General features: G+C 38.6%; 1 protein-coding gene and 1 long non-coding RNA gene across 2 annotated transcripts in view; both read left to right on the top strand.

Moving 5' to 3' along the window:
- The window catches only part of LOC141769980 (uncharacterized), a 195931-nt gene that overhangs the window by 50228 nt on the left and 133481 nt on the right, over positions 1-12222 (top strand). The window lies entirely within an intron of this gene.
- LOC141770116 (natterin-3-like) lies at positions 6604-9224 on the top strand. The gene is made up of 2 exons (XM_074639777.1): positions 6604-6643; positions 7498-9224. Exons 1-2 carry the CDS (start codon positions 6604-6606, stop codon positions 8439-8441), a joined length of 984 nt encoding a protein of 327 aa, XP_074495878.1. The 3' UTR covers positions 8442-9224.

The raw sequence follows: 12222 nt of genomic DNA, 5'->3' as shown, positions 1-12222 counted from the left end.
TAACGTGGTTTTCTGTGTTATTTTAAGCCAAACCACAATCTATTCCTAAACCTAACTAAGTGATTTTCTTGCCTTAATCTAACGAAGTTGTTTCCTGTGAAGATGGAAGATTATTTTGAAAAGACTGTATGCATGTAACAAGCAATAATTGACACGTTGACATTGATGTTACGTTGCCCAGTGTTGGACGTGGTGTGGATCTCCCCATTGGCTTTTGATTCTCAGCAATTATTGGATCAGTAGCCATTTGTGCATGCATTATAGTCCCCAGAGGATGAATCCTAACATCGTTGGTGATCCCCTGACCTTTCCTTAATTTCCTCCATGAGGTTGACAGTTTTGGGGATCTAGTGAAACTATGAAATTTAGTTCAAACATTCTTGTCCCCTACTGGCAAATTGTATTAACTTTGAAGATGCCCTGAATTTTCCTCAAGGACCATTATCAGGTGAAAATTGTATTTCACTATAAGTAGTGATACTTTGGTTTATGACCAAATACCTGTGACATTCCCATCAGCCTCAGCTGTACTTTGTATTTAGTGCTAATTAGCAAATGTTAGCATGCTAACAGGTTAAACTATGATGTTGAACATTGTGAACACCAGCATGTTAGCATTGTCATTGTGAGTGTGTTAGCATGCTGATATTGGCATGTCTGTTGTTAAAGTCACAGTAAAACAGAAGTTGGCTTCTGTGGCATTTTTCTGGAGTACATTGGTGAGGTACAATTACAAAAAATCAAATTCTGTAAGGCTCTGCAATACCTCCACCCACACTTCCTTCGTCCATATTGTTAGGGCAGGAGGAGGACAAGGAGAAATTACTCATTTAGAACCTTAACCACAGTCTTTTGAAAATGGAAACAAATATTTTTACCAACTAAAATCCAAACGCATACCGACCCATGATATTGCTCTGCTAGCTATGACTTCCGAGCAGAGTTTAATGTGGTTGGATACATTTATGTAAATCTTCAAGACAAGTCATAAAAAAATCAAAAGGTTTTACAGGAAGAGAACCGTGGCAGGATTTTGATGTGAAATTGCTCAAAAATGATGCTTTATATATTTGGCATGAAACAAGAGATAACTGGACATAACAACAGAAATCATGACCTGATTACTCAAGCTCATCCACAGACCTTTCATTACTTGAAACTTCTCTCGGAGGTCATCTCTGCGGCTGATATCTACAACACTTGGCAACTCACACAAAAACAATCTAGATTGATAAATAGCACTACAGGTAAGAGGGAAAATATGCTTTGATTTTGGGGTGAACTGTCCCTTTAAAGGTAATCACAGCATCTTTAAAAACAATTCTAAAACTTTCAGGGAAAATGGAGCACACTTTAATGGCCAAGCAAGAAACATGTTGGTGAATTATTAGTAAGTAGTTTCTGTCTGATACTTCCTTGTTTCTCTGTTTTCTTTAAATCAACATAACAACATGTTAAGGCAAGTTGAGCGCAAAGAGCCAAAACAAGCTCTCCAAGATTGTTCACATTGCAAGGGAGGTGATTGGCAAGTCACAGAAACAACTTTGCAAGATATGTGACAGAGCTGTACACGGAAAGGCTTAACAGATACCTCACACCCACTACACTCAGTGTTTGAACTGCTCCCATCTAGCCGTCGATTTAGGGTCCCAAGGGCCAGCCGGAACATATACAGGAAGTCTTTTATTCCCCATGCCACACAGGCATTGGACACAGAATGACTGTATCAGGGAACACTTGTTATTTTATCAGATTTGCTCTCTTGTTAGGTTCAAACCGCAAAGGGGTAGAACCGTATTGAGTTTGTGCAGTTTGTTGTGACTGGAATGAGCTTGAAATATGAAACTTTGCCCAATAACTGGAAATGATGTAGTGCTGTAATTAACGCCCAAAACGGGATTTTGGAAAGGCCACGCCCCTCACACCGTGAGTCCACTTGAAATGTGAAATAAATGTCCAGCTCCTTGTGCTATACGAGAAAGTTTCTTGGACACAGAAGTCTGCCATGATGGATTTTTTGAGTATTTGTAAAATGTGAAAAACACTTCGATTATTACTCTATCAACACCAAATTAGGTAAACAACCTTGCTGGACTAAGAGAATTTGAATGTTTTGTGCATAATTTTATATACATTACCTCAAGTTCAGTCCGAAATTTGGTATCACTCAACACTTTGGGATCTCCACTATAAGTTCTAATAAAGTTCCGTTGGTTTGAATAATGTTAAATTGCACAATATGAGTTTTATAAAGACTAGCCACTGGCAATCAATCAAGAGCCTTGGGCAATGTCATTTAGCTGGCACGAAATCTTACAGTAATGAATAGACTTCTGTTTGTCATTGCTTCTGAGGAAAATATCTTTCTCCAACTGCTTTTCTTGTTGTTAACTGTATAAACAGGTTGTGTGATCAGTTTGTAAAATGTATGAGGGGGTTGTCTTTGGTTTTGTGCTTGAGGGGAGACACTGCAGGTGAAGAGGGTACCATTTCTAACGAATAGATCCCATCATGAAACTTCCCCAGTTGATAACAACACCAACACTTACATAAAGGCAATTATTATTTGTATTACATAGTGGGGGCTTTTATTTTGAAAACTGTTAGTGGGCGCTAGTGAGCCAATTTTCAATCCGCAGATCACAATTTTCACCAGTTGTGATAAGCGTGCCAAGTTTCGTGAGTTTTGAAACACCCCTAGCCCCTTAAAAATGTGTTGGTATTGGAAAAATAAAATTAATAATAATCCTTACAGTTTCAATAGGGCCTACGCCGGCCGACCACTGGTCGGTGCTCGGTGTGTTTTTAGGAATAAAATTATCTATAACCACAGAGAGAGCCTGTGGGAAACATTATCAGTTTCCCACAGGCTCTTGGGAAACTGATAATGCCCAAAAGAGCCCCTCAGCTAGCTCATTGATTGTAATGTTATTTCACCTCAACAAAACACAAATGTGGAGACTTTTAAAACTCTCCATCAAAGTCTTGGGGTGCCCAAAGTGAAATGATTTCAGCAATATGTGACGGCCCCTGCCTCACTACTGAGATGCCAGTGTGGATTTGCCATTCATTCTTTCCCTAAGTCCTTGAAGGTATCACGGGAGAGGATGCCTGATGCAGAGCACCTGATGCAGAGCACCTGATGCTGGCGCGTCCTGAGTATAAAAGCCCCAATCAAGCGCTGCTCTGCTCTCTCTTTTCCTTCACCTGGACTCATCCCTGTCAGAACCTGCCGGGCTGCCTTTGTTTGACTTTTCTTTAGTTTTCACTCACAACACATCACACTTCATCATGCTCACACATCCACATCTACATTACTGATGTTACTGACTGACACACTCCACATTTGTAGTTATTTCTGTATATGCTTAATTTATTTGTAATAAATATCTTTAATTTACAATCATTCACTGTGTCCTTTCCCGTATTTGTCATGGCCTAGGAGCCGGGCTATGACAAATACAACTTGGATGTTTTTTTCAAGTACAGTAGTACCTCTCTCTGTGTTATCACCAGTTATCTCTAACAATGACTCATCACGTTCAGACCCTTCAGAGTGATTCTGATTAGCTGATTAAGGCCTAGTCCACATGCTCACAGGTATTTTTATAAACATTGTTTTTCCTCCTTCATTCTCAAAAAAAATCTCAAAACTCAAAATGCAAAAGCACAATTGAAGCACTCTCACACACAAAATTAGATCATTGCATTTTATTTTTATTTTTGCTCATATAACACATACATATGTGGGAAATCATGATGCTATTGTAGAATTACAATTTCATTTTCAAGTTCACATTATCATTTGAATAAAGTCCCCTTCCATAGAGATGGAGTATGCAATGTCCACCATCAGGAAACATGAATGATTTCACCAGGGAGAACGGAGGAAACTGGAGGAACAAAAATGAAGATAATAATCCCCCCCACCTGAGCTTCCCCGCCCATCTCCCCACCTTTACCTGATTTCATTATCAGCCTCTACAGTACTTATACCAGCCTCTTTCTGCTATCTGTCACCAGTTTCTTGGAACCTGGTCACCTGTCACCTACCTGCCAGCCTGCCAGCCTACCAGCCTGCCAGCCTGACCCTCTGCCTGATCCCTGGACTTCTGAACCTTGTGAGTTGTTGCAACTTACCCATACATTAACTGAACTGATCATGTCTGCTTTTGTCTGTGTTTGGGTCTTTCCCTTGTTGCCTTGCACACGCCAGCACACATCAGTAGTGATAACAGATTTTTACTTTATCTTCATTCATGTTATTTTTTTGATTAAAATATACATTTTTAAAAAGTGTCCAACCTACCTGCTGTATCTACACTGACCAATAAACCTATAATATCATTATTATTATTATTATTATTATACTGATACATTCCCAAACTTCCCGACTGCAAAAAATGATTTTCCATGAGCAGACAATCTAAAGATGCTCATCTTTCACATGATCAAAGTCTTGTTTTTCTGTGCTCATGTTCTTTAAAACAAACTCTGCCTTTTAGCTGTCTGAGTAGCTCAGCATTTGATGATCTGATATTTTAAATAACAATGCTTCTGTTGTGTGTTTCATCTGCAGCTGAAGCTGAGTGTTGCTGACGATGGCTAGATCAGGTAAAGTGAAGCTGCCGTCACAGTATGATATTTCCATGCTGCTGTTTTTCTTTTCGTCACCTAAAATGGGATGAATAGAAATAGCTTATTACAAAAAACTATAACAAGCAAAAAATCCTATGGAACTAGAAGAGTGACAGTAAATGTTGGCATTGAAAACAGAACTTGAACTGAAAAAGGAAAGATTGGAATTGAAGAAGTTCAACTGAAAAATAAAACACAAGCATTAAAAAAGTACTTGATATTATTTGGATTAAGTTTAACAAGACTTATTGTGTGAATACTGTAATACAGCATTCACAGTATGTTATCCAAAGCTTTATTATTCTGCTTCTTCTTCTATTTCTTCCGTACGTTTTTTGGACTCTAAATACTTCTGCATACTTTCAGCTACAGAAACAGTTCAACTATCAAAATATTCATCTCTTTAAGGACATCAGTGCTTACATTCAACTTTTACCACTTATACTTTTTAAAATCCACACACAGTAGAGAAAATACTACACCGTGGATATGGTCATGAATGGGACCTCTTCTTTTTATGTTACCTGTAACTCCACAAACTAATAGTTAGCTAAATGATATGCTCCTAAGTAAAACAGTTACTAGTTATCTTGACATGCAAACCAGGGGTGTAATGATTCATCTACTACATCGATGTATCGATTTATATTCCTACGATCCAACTACATTGACAGGTACTCAACAAGTTGTCCTTAACGGGGATGTATATCGACCTATAATCAATTTGCAAAGAAAATTATTAATTGCATCAATGCTAAGAATTTGCACCTTGTATATAAGCACGTCAAACGTAATATGAATGTATTTTTTCACACTTTTGATAGTAAAGAAATGTAAAATGTTACTCCGGTTCACTCTCCCTGTGTAGCGGCAGGCTGATAGAGAGGAAGAGCCAGACAAGTGGGAGATATTCAAGCCGGGTTTAAGGTCGAGTGTGTGGAAACAGTTTGACTTTTGCATAAAGGGAGATGTCCTAAATCACCCGCTGTTTGCAGAATATGCAAAGGCCAGATAAATAAAACGGAACCACGACCAATCTTTCCACGCACCTACTGTGACACCAGTATTATTGCTCTACCATTTATATTGAAAAGGAGAACAGAAGCAGGTGCTTAAACTACGGTGACCAGACGTCCCGGTTTGTCCGGGACTGTCCCGGTTTCAAGTTAGGTGTCACGAGTCCAGACAAATATCTGTCAAACAGTCGCATGTCCCAGTTTTCAACAGTCACTAACTAATTGTCCCGGTTTTCGCAAGAATCAAAATAACAATATTATGCTTACATAGACGTTTATCATGTTCCACTCATTAATTAATTTATGCGCACGAGATAAGAGCCAGCACAGCGCATCGCTGCTGTCTTTAACTATATAGTGATGTTGTCTGGCAACAATTACGCACAGACACGTCTGATCCGCTGGTTACATTTTGTGCAGTTTTGAACCACAGAGTCCTCCGTGCTTATGAGCACATCAAACGTGTTGTTTTGATTAATTATACACAGTTCCTTCTGCGCATCAACAGGCATTTCGCTCCTCTCATAACTCCCTCAGGACCGGCCGTTCATGTCAGTCTTTCACCCGGTGTCTCCATCCTGGACAAAATGTCTGAGCTCCACAATTTAATTATAATAGCCTGAGGCTGAGCCGAGCAACATGATGTGATCAAAATGGTTCAGGTTCAAAACTAAAGTTGAAAAATAATGTATGTAGTCCCAGACAACAATATGCTTCCTCTGAGAGAAACTCTCTACAGGACTCCCAAACTGTCAGTAGGTCATGAGGGGGATAGCCCTGTGATTAAAGGGGGAGAAAGTAATGAATGTGATACAGTAAGTCATAATTGTCACAGCCGCTAATGCACCCCCTATAATAATGCCTTCTTTTTCATCCCACCCTATGCTCAAATGCGCTACAGGTGCACCATGTTAGCCATTGTGTGAGCGCATGAACGTGTGTGCGCACGATGGCTAGATTAAACCACTGTTCATTCGACCTGAAGAGAAGTTGGTTGCATTTTATTTTTTGTTAAATATTATTGCTCTACCTTTTGCTTTGAAAATGAGAACATCATTTAACTTGAATTTGATCTTTTGTTAAATATTGCACTGTCTTTTGTATGAGTTATATGTATTTGCCATTAATCGTTGTGTTTACTTATTTATATCCATAATTAATTTATCCCTGATTCCCTTACAAGAAAAACTTTGAGGAATCCTGACCTGCATTGTGCAGTATCAGCTATTTATTTCACACTGATAGAATTTTTGGCAAAAAAGGTATTGTGTCGATTTCAAGTCATTGAATTGAATCGTATCATATCGTATTGCTCTATATGAGCCAATATCGTCCTTGAACCGTATCGGAATCATGGAAAATTATAATAACGCATCGTTGTAAAAACGTATCACCGTTACACCCCTAATGCTAAACATTGCAGCTTATGTTAGAGCAGTTGAACACACAGTTGAGTCCATTCCTAACACTTTTTCCAAACTCTTTAAATGAGTTTTACGGTGTATGCACAACGCTTCAACATGTGGAGAAATCCAGAGCTTGACAGACCTCCATGCCTAGTTACGGTTGCTAAGCTATGATTGGACAATCACTGTTTGGGCGAGGGGTTAAGCTATGGTCAGTTTGGCTTCTTCTAAAATTCATGACAATTTGATGAGTGATTTAAAAATAATTTTGAGATAAATGTTTTGCTTTTCGCTCTCCATTGGCCAGTTTTTGTTTTGCCCTATAAAGCATTTATTTCAAGCTTGTCTATTTTCAAAAAGCTTTGGGAATACATCGATTTATTAGTGATGTCATTTGGTTTATACTTAACATTGTTCCTATCTGTGCTTTCTCAAAGTGACCCTTGAAGAAACCAACCTGGAATGGCAGACCTTTAACGGCTCTATTCCCAACGGAGCAGTTTCAATCTACAACGGATACGAACAACGCACCGACTACGTTGCCAAACATGGGATTGAGGCCGGCTTCTTCTGCCCTTCCCTGGATTCTTACTGCCACTACGCCTATGGAGACAAAGAGCATCGTGTCTCCCAATTTCAGATCCTGGTGAACAAAGACGACTTTGAGTCTTTGAAGTGGAAGAATGGCTCCTACGGTTCAGTGCCTGCAAATGCAGTATACACATCCCCCAATGACATGTATGTTGGGAAGAACGAGTATGGTCTTGGGAAGGTGCATGTTAAAAATGAGGCCTTCTTCCTTCCCTGGGGAGGTAAAGAGTATTGGTACAAGAACTACCAGGTTCTGACCTTTAACTCAGATGTAATCAGCGAGCACATTTCTGATGTCAAGTATAAAACTGATAATCTTAATATCATTAAGTATCCTCCAGAGATCTTGAAAAATTCTACAGTCATCAACAAAAGCGACCATCCAGTGACACAGACAGCCACCCTCTCAGAGGCAACAGAAGAAGAGCAAAGGTGGGACACCAGCTTTTCCATAACAGCGGGCGTCACGACTAGCATCACTACCGGAATCCCAGATATTGCCTCTGCAACTGTTGGGTATAGCGTGGAGACAACCCTCCAGTTCTCGAAGGGGACCACTCATAAAAAGTCAACCACCCACTCTGTTGCTGTTGAGTGCACAGTCCCACCACACCACTCCTGCAAAGTCAATATGGTGGCTCATAAGTACGGGGCAGACATCCCTTACACTGCACGCCTCAAACGCACCTACAGGAACGGGGAGACCAAGTGGACGTCCATCACCGGGACCTACAAAGGCGTCCAAGTGGGAGAAGTCTTGGCTGTGGTGGATCCCTGTCAATCTCTGTAGGCCCTCTCCCTGAAAGCATAATGGAAGAGGCTCCATGAGTTACAGTACCTGACATATTGTATGTTGGATACCCGTAATGAAAACCTAAAAAAAAATAAGTTTTATTTTTGCTTTAATTTGGCATTTAACTATTTCTTCAGTTTTTCAACAAATTGTTTACCAGGCACCAAATGTATTTTTGAGGTTTCACCTATAATGTCAGAGACACACACCCCTAAAACCTACCCTAATTCAGAGTTTAACCAATTAATTAATTAGTTTAATTGACTAACCAATTGAAAATTACAGAAATACTTGGAAACATTGTTGTGAAACTGGTGACTCAGTATGATTTCCTTTCTTCTATTGAGCTTAGAGTGATTTAGTCTCAGATATGATTTTATTCCACATATATAATCCCATATGTCTTTGTGCTCATTTAATAGTGATAACAAGTATTTGATTTTCTTTCATTCTTCAATATGTAATCCTGTGTGCTTTTATATTCACTGGTTGGTAAAAATATGTAAGAAAGTTTCCTTTGCTAAAGGTCTTATGATCTAATAGTTTGTTGATGTTTAGGTTGTTAACCATACATGGATCTGGAGTAAAAAAGTATAAATAAGGGGAGACAACAGATTATAGGAGGCTTTTTTGACTCTGAGGATATTTTTGACTTTTTCTTTTGGGCATTTTGAAGCTTTTGGGGATCTTTTGAGATTTTACTGGGTGTTTTGGTTCCTTTTCGTATCATTCAATTCATGTAACTTGTAATCTTCATATTATCTTTAAAAACCAATAAAACTGGATTGTATTCTGTACATTCCAACCAAAGTCCTGTCTTGCTCATCTCTGAGGGTGTCTGCTTGGTGTCCTTAAGGTAAGGTAAGAGAGCCCTTCCTCTGGGATAGGCTGGCAGTTAAAATGTAATTGTTATGAATTACAATAGCAAAGCTGAATACTTGCTAAGGTTTAAGTTGTGTTGTTTCCTTTGTCTTGACTTGCTAAACGGGGTTAGCTTGGTTTGTTTGATGTCCTACTGATTGAGTTGTGTTTTATGTTGCTTATGTTATCAAGGCTTAAACATAGTTGTGTGTTTTAGTGTACATTAGGTGTTAGATTGGCATCCAAATTAGGGGTGATGGGGCCAGGGTCCTGAAGCTGCCCTTCATAAACGAGCGAGGTTCCCTACCGACATAGGGTCCCTCCTCCAGGATGGACTTTAAAAACTCCAGGAGTACTTCCAGTCTCCCAACACCTATTGCATACACATTTCTGTAGCCTACTAAAATGCAAGACCTGAAATAAGCAATACATCAGCAGCTGGTGTTTTTAAGCCTTGCTGAACTCCTGCCTCCCTGAGCAGGCTGAGACAGTTGGATAGTAACAGGTTATTGAGTCTCTCTTGCAGTTCTATTGTCTGGTTGAAGTGTGAACATACAAATTTAAGATGATGAGACATAATTTTATTGTTATTCCACAAAAAAAAATCATTAAGAAGAGCACCTTTTTATGGAGCTTGTCTGGGTAGTGGAAAGTTATGTAACAGGTATGTCACCAGTTCTGCTGCATAATTAGGAAATGAATGTTAGTATTTTAGGGGAAGGCAATAAATAACGAAAATAACACATTTTAAGTTGCCCAACACTGGCCATCTGCCTACTTGCTGCATATATCAAATGAAACTTTGCAGATTTTTCTTATAGTGAGTGAAGTATTAGTGCTGGATCATCCAAATTCTATCAAAAGTTTGGTGTGCAACGATGTTCATGGCGGGCTGTAGCAAGTAGACGTTTGCATGAAGCATAATGGGATTGAACATCATAGAATGAAGCTCGTCAGTAAAAACTTCCTTCATGTCTTCATCTGAATTTGAAATAGCACAACAATATGTTATCAGAAAAATAAAATTACAGTTGATTGATTTTATATAAAATAAAATTAATCTAATGTTAATTAAATTATTTAAACTGAGTGTAAAAAGAAATGCTTTGTACTTTTAATTCTACCTGCAATCAGTTGATAGACAATACAAAAAAAATCATATCAAATATAAAATCAAATAAATAAATTTGACTTATTTCATAATATTTTCCTGCCTTCTGTTCAGTTTTGGGGCTAAATACATATGGCATCAAAAAGTGTTACAAATAAAGAAGCTGTGTTAAAAAGGTATGACGCCTATGATAATATACAGTGTTAGGGAATAAAACAGGTTTCTGTTTGCTTTATAACTTAGAATTATTTCTATATTTTGAGAAAAATTGGACAAAGTTTCTCAGTTAGTTGTCAGCCACAGCTCTTCAGGTTAAGTGAGTGAGTTTTGTAGTAATGTATCTCCATTTAACTAATCTCTGCAGATGCTCATGAAGCAGCTGAAATATCAAATAAATCCAGTAGATGGCACTGAATGAAAACTTACTGATCTATTGAGCAGGTATGCTGAAACATCAGCACACTGTCTGCTTTACACTTAGTTTGAAATACAAAAATAAACGTTTTGTTAATTACTACACACGGTGTACCCCTTACACACACTCACTTATGTCTTTTTTTCAAGATAGATATGCAAATGTACACGGTATAATAATCTTCAGTTTAAATACTGCGGTATAACGTCACAGTCCTGCTCCCTGCATCTAAATACTTTCAAACTGTGATAACGTTTCAATGGTCCATTATGTTGTGAACTCTGCAGTCCTGTTTTGACCTGTGCCAATGTAGCCGGAACGGTCTGCAGGTCCCGACCACACTGCGTTGTGTTCTGGTGCACAATCAGACGCTGGACACTGGCATGTCTTGTTGAACTCAGGTTTATTCCTGTTTTGAGCCCAGAGAGAGCAAAATGCTGTCATATGGGTTTTATCCTCATAGAAAAACACCTCTCGCAGTCAGGTTCAGTGCAGACTCATTATAAACATGAAAATAACTCAAAACATGTAAATCAAATAAGACACAATAAAAAAAATATTTTACAGACCCCTATGGCTGTCATGAAAATTACACTGTACCACAATCACCTCACACAATATACTTAAAATGAATCCTGTAATTACTGAACACGGTAATGGGAGTACAACACATATACACATACCTGTTTTGAGCCCAGAGAGAGCAAAATGCTGTCATATGGGTTTTATCCTCATAGAAAAACACCTAACATGAGAAAAGGACAAGCTTACATGTGGATCCCACGGGAAGATAAAACGGCGACACCAGCACACACACATGTTTAGCTAGTGAGCTTAGCCTCTCAAAACTCACTTTACAAGTAAAAAGCACGACAGAAAATGACCCAGTTCGTCTGTCCTAATGATACTATGCAAGAGTAAACTGCTCTGTGTAATTAAATCAACATTAAAACATTAGAATTCACACTTTACATCGCGCCACTTTAGATACATACCTCTCGCAGTCAGGTTCAGTGCAGACTGACGAGAGAGCGGAGGAGACGCAGTACGTCTGCTAACAACCACCAGAGGGCGCTGTAGCACAAACTAAAACAGTACTCCCAATACCAAGGATAAACTTAGGAACAACACAACAAGTGAGGGATTTTGGTGAAATTAATACATATTGCAATAAAACACATAACATAAGAAATAAAAATTACAAATATTATTTACTGTCACTTCTTCTATCTGTTACATTCACCCCTCTTTAATTTCGCCAAATCCCGAAAACATACAGAGGGTTGTGCAAGATAAATAAATCAATTTTACAAAGCACAATTTTCACATTCTTTCGGTCCAAGATAACCCTGGGAATCTAATTCCCCACACAGCATATTAGCTACTTGCTA

Source organism: Sebastes fasciatus, chromosome 6 (assembly GCF_043250625.1).
Source record: "Sebastes fasciatus isolate fSebFas1 chromosome 6, fSebFas1.pri, whole genome shotgun sequence".
Taxonomy (NCBI): domain Eukaryota; kingdom Metazoa; phylum Chordata; class Actinopteri; order Perciformes; family Sebastidae; genus Sebastes; species Sebastes fasciatus.
This window is presented reverse-complemented; position numbering and strand designations above follow the sequence as displayed.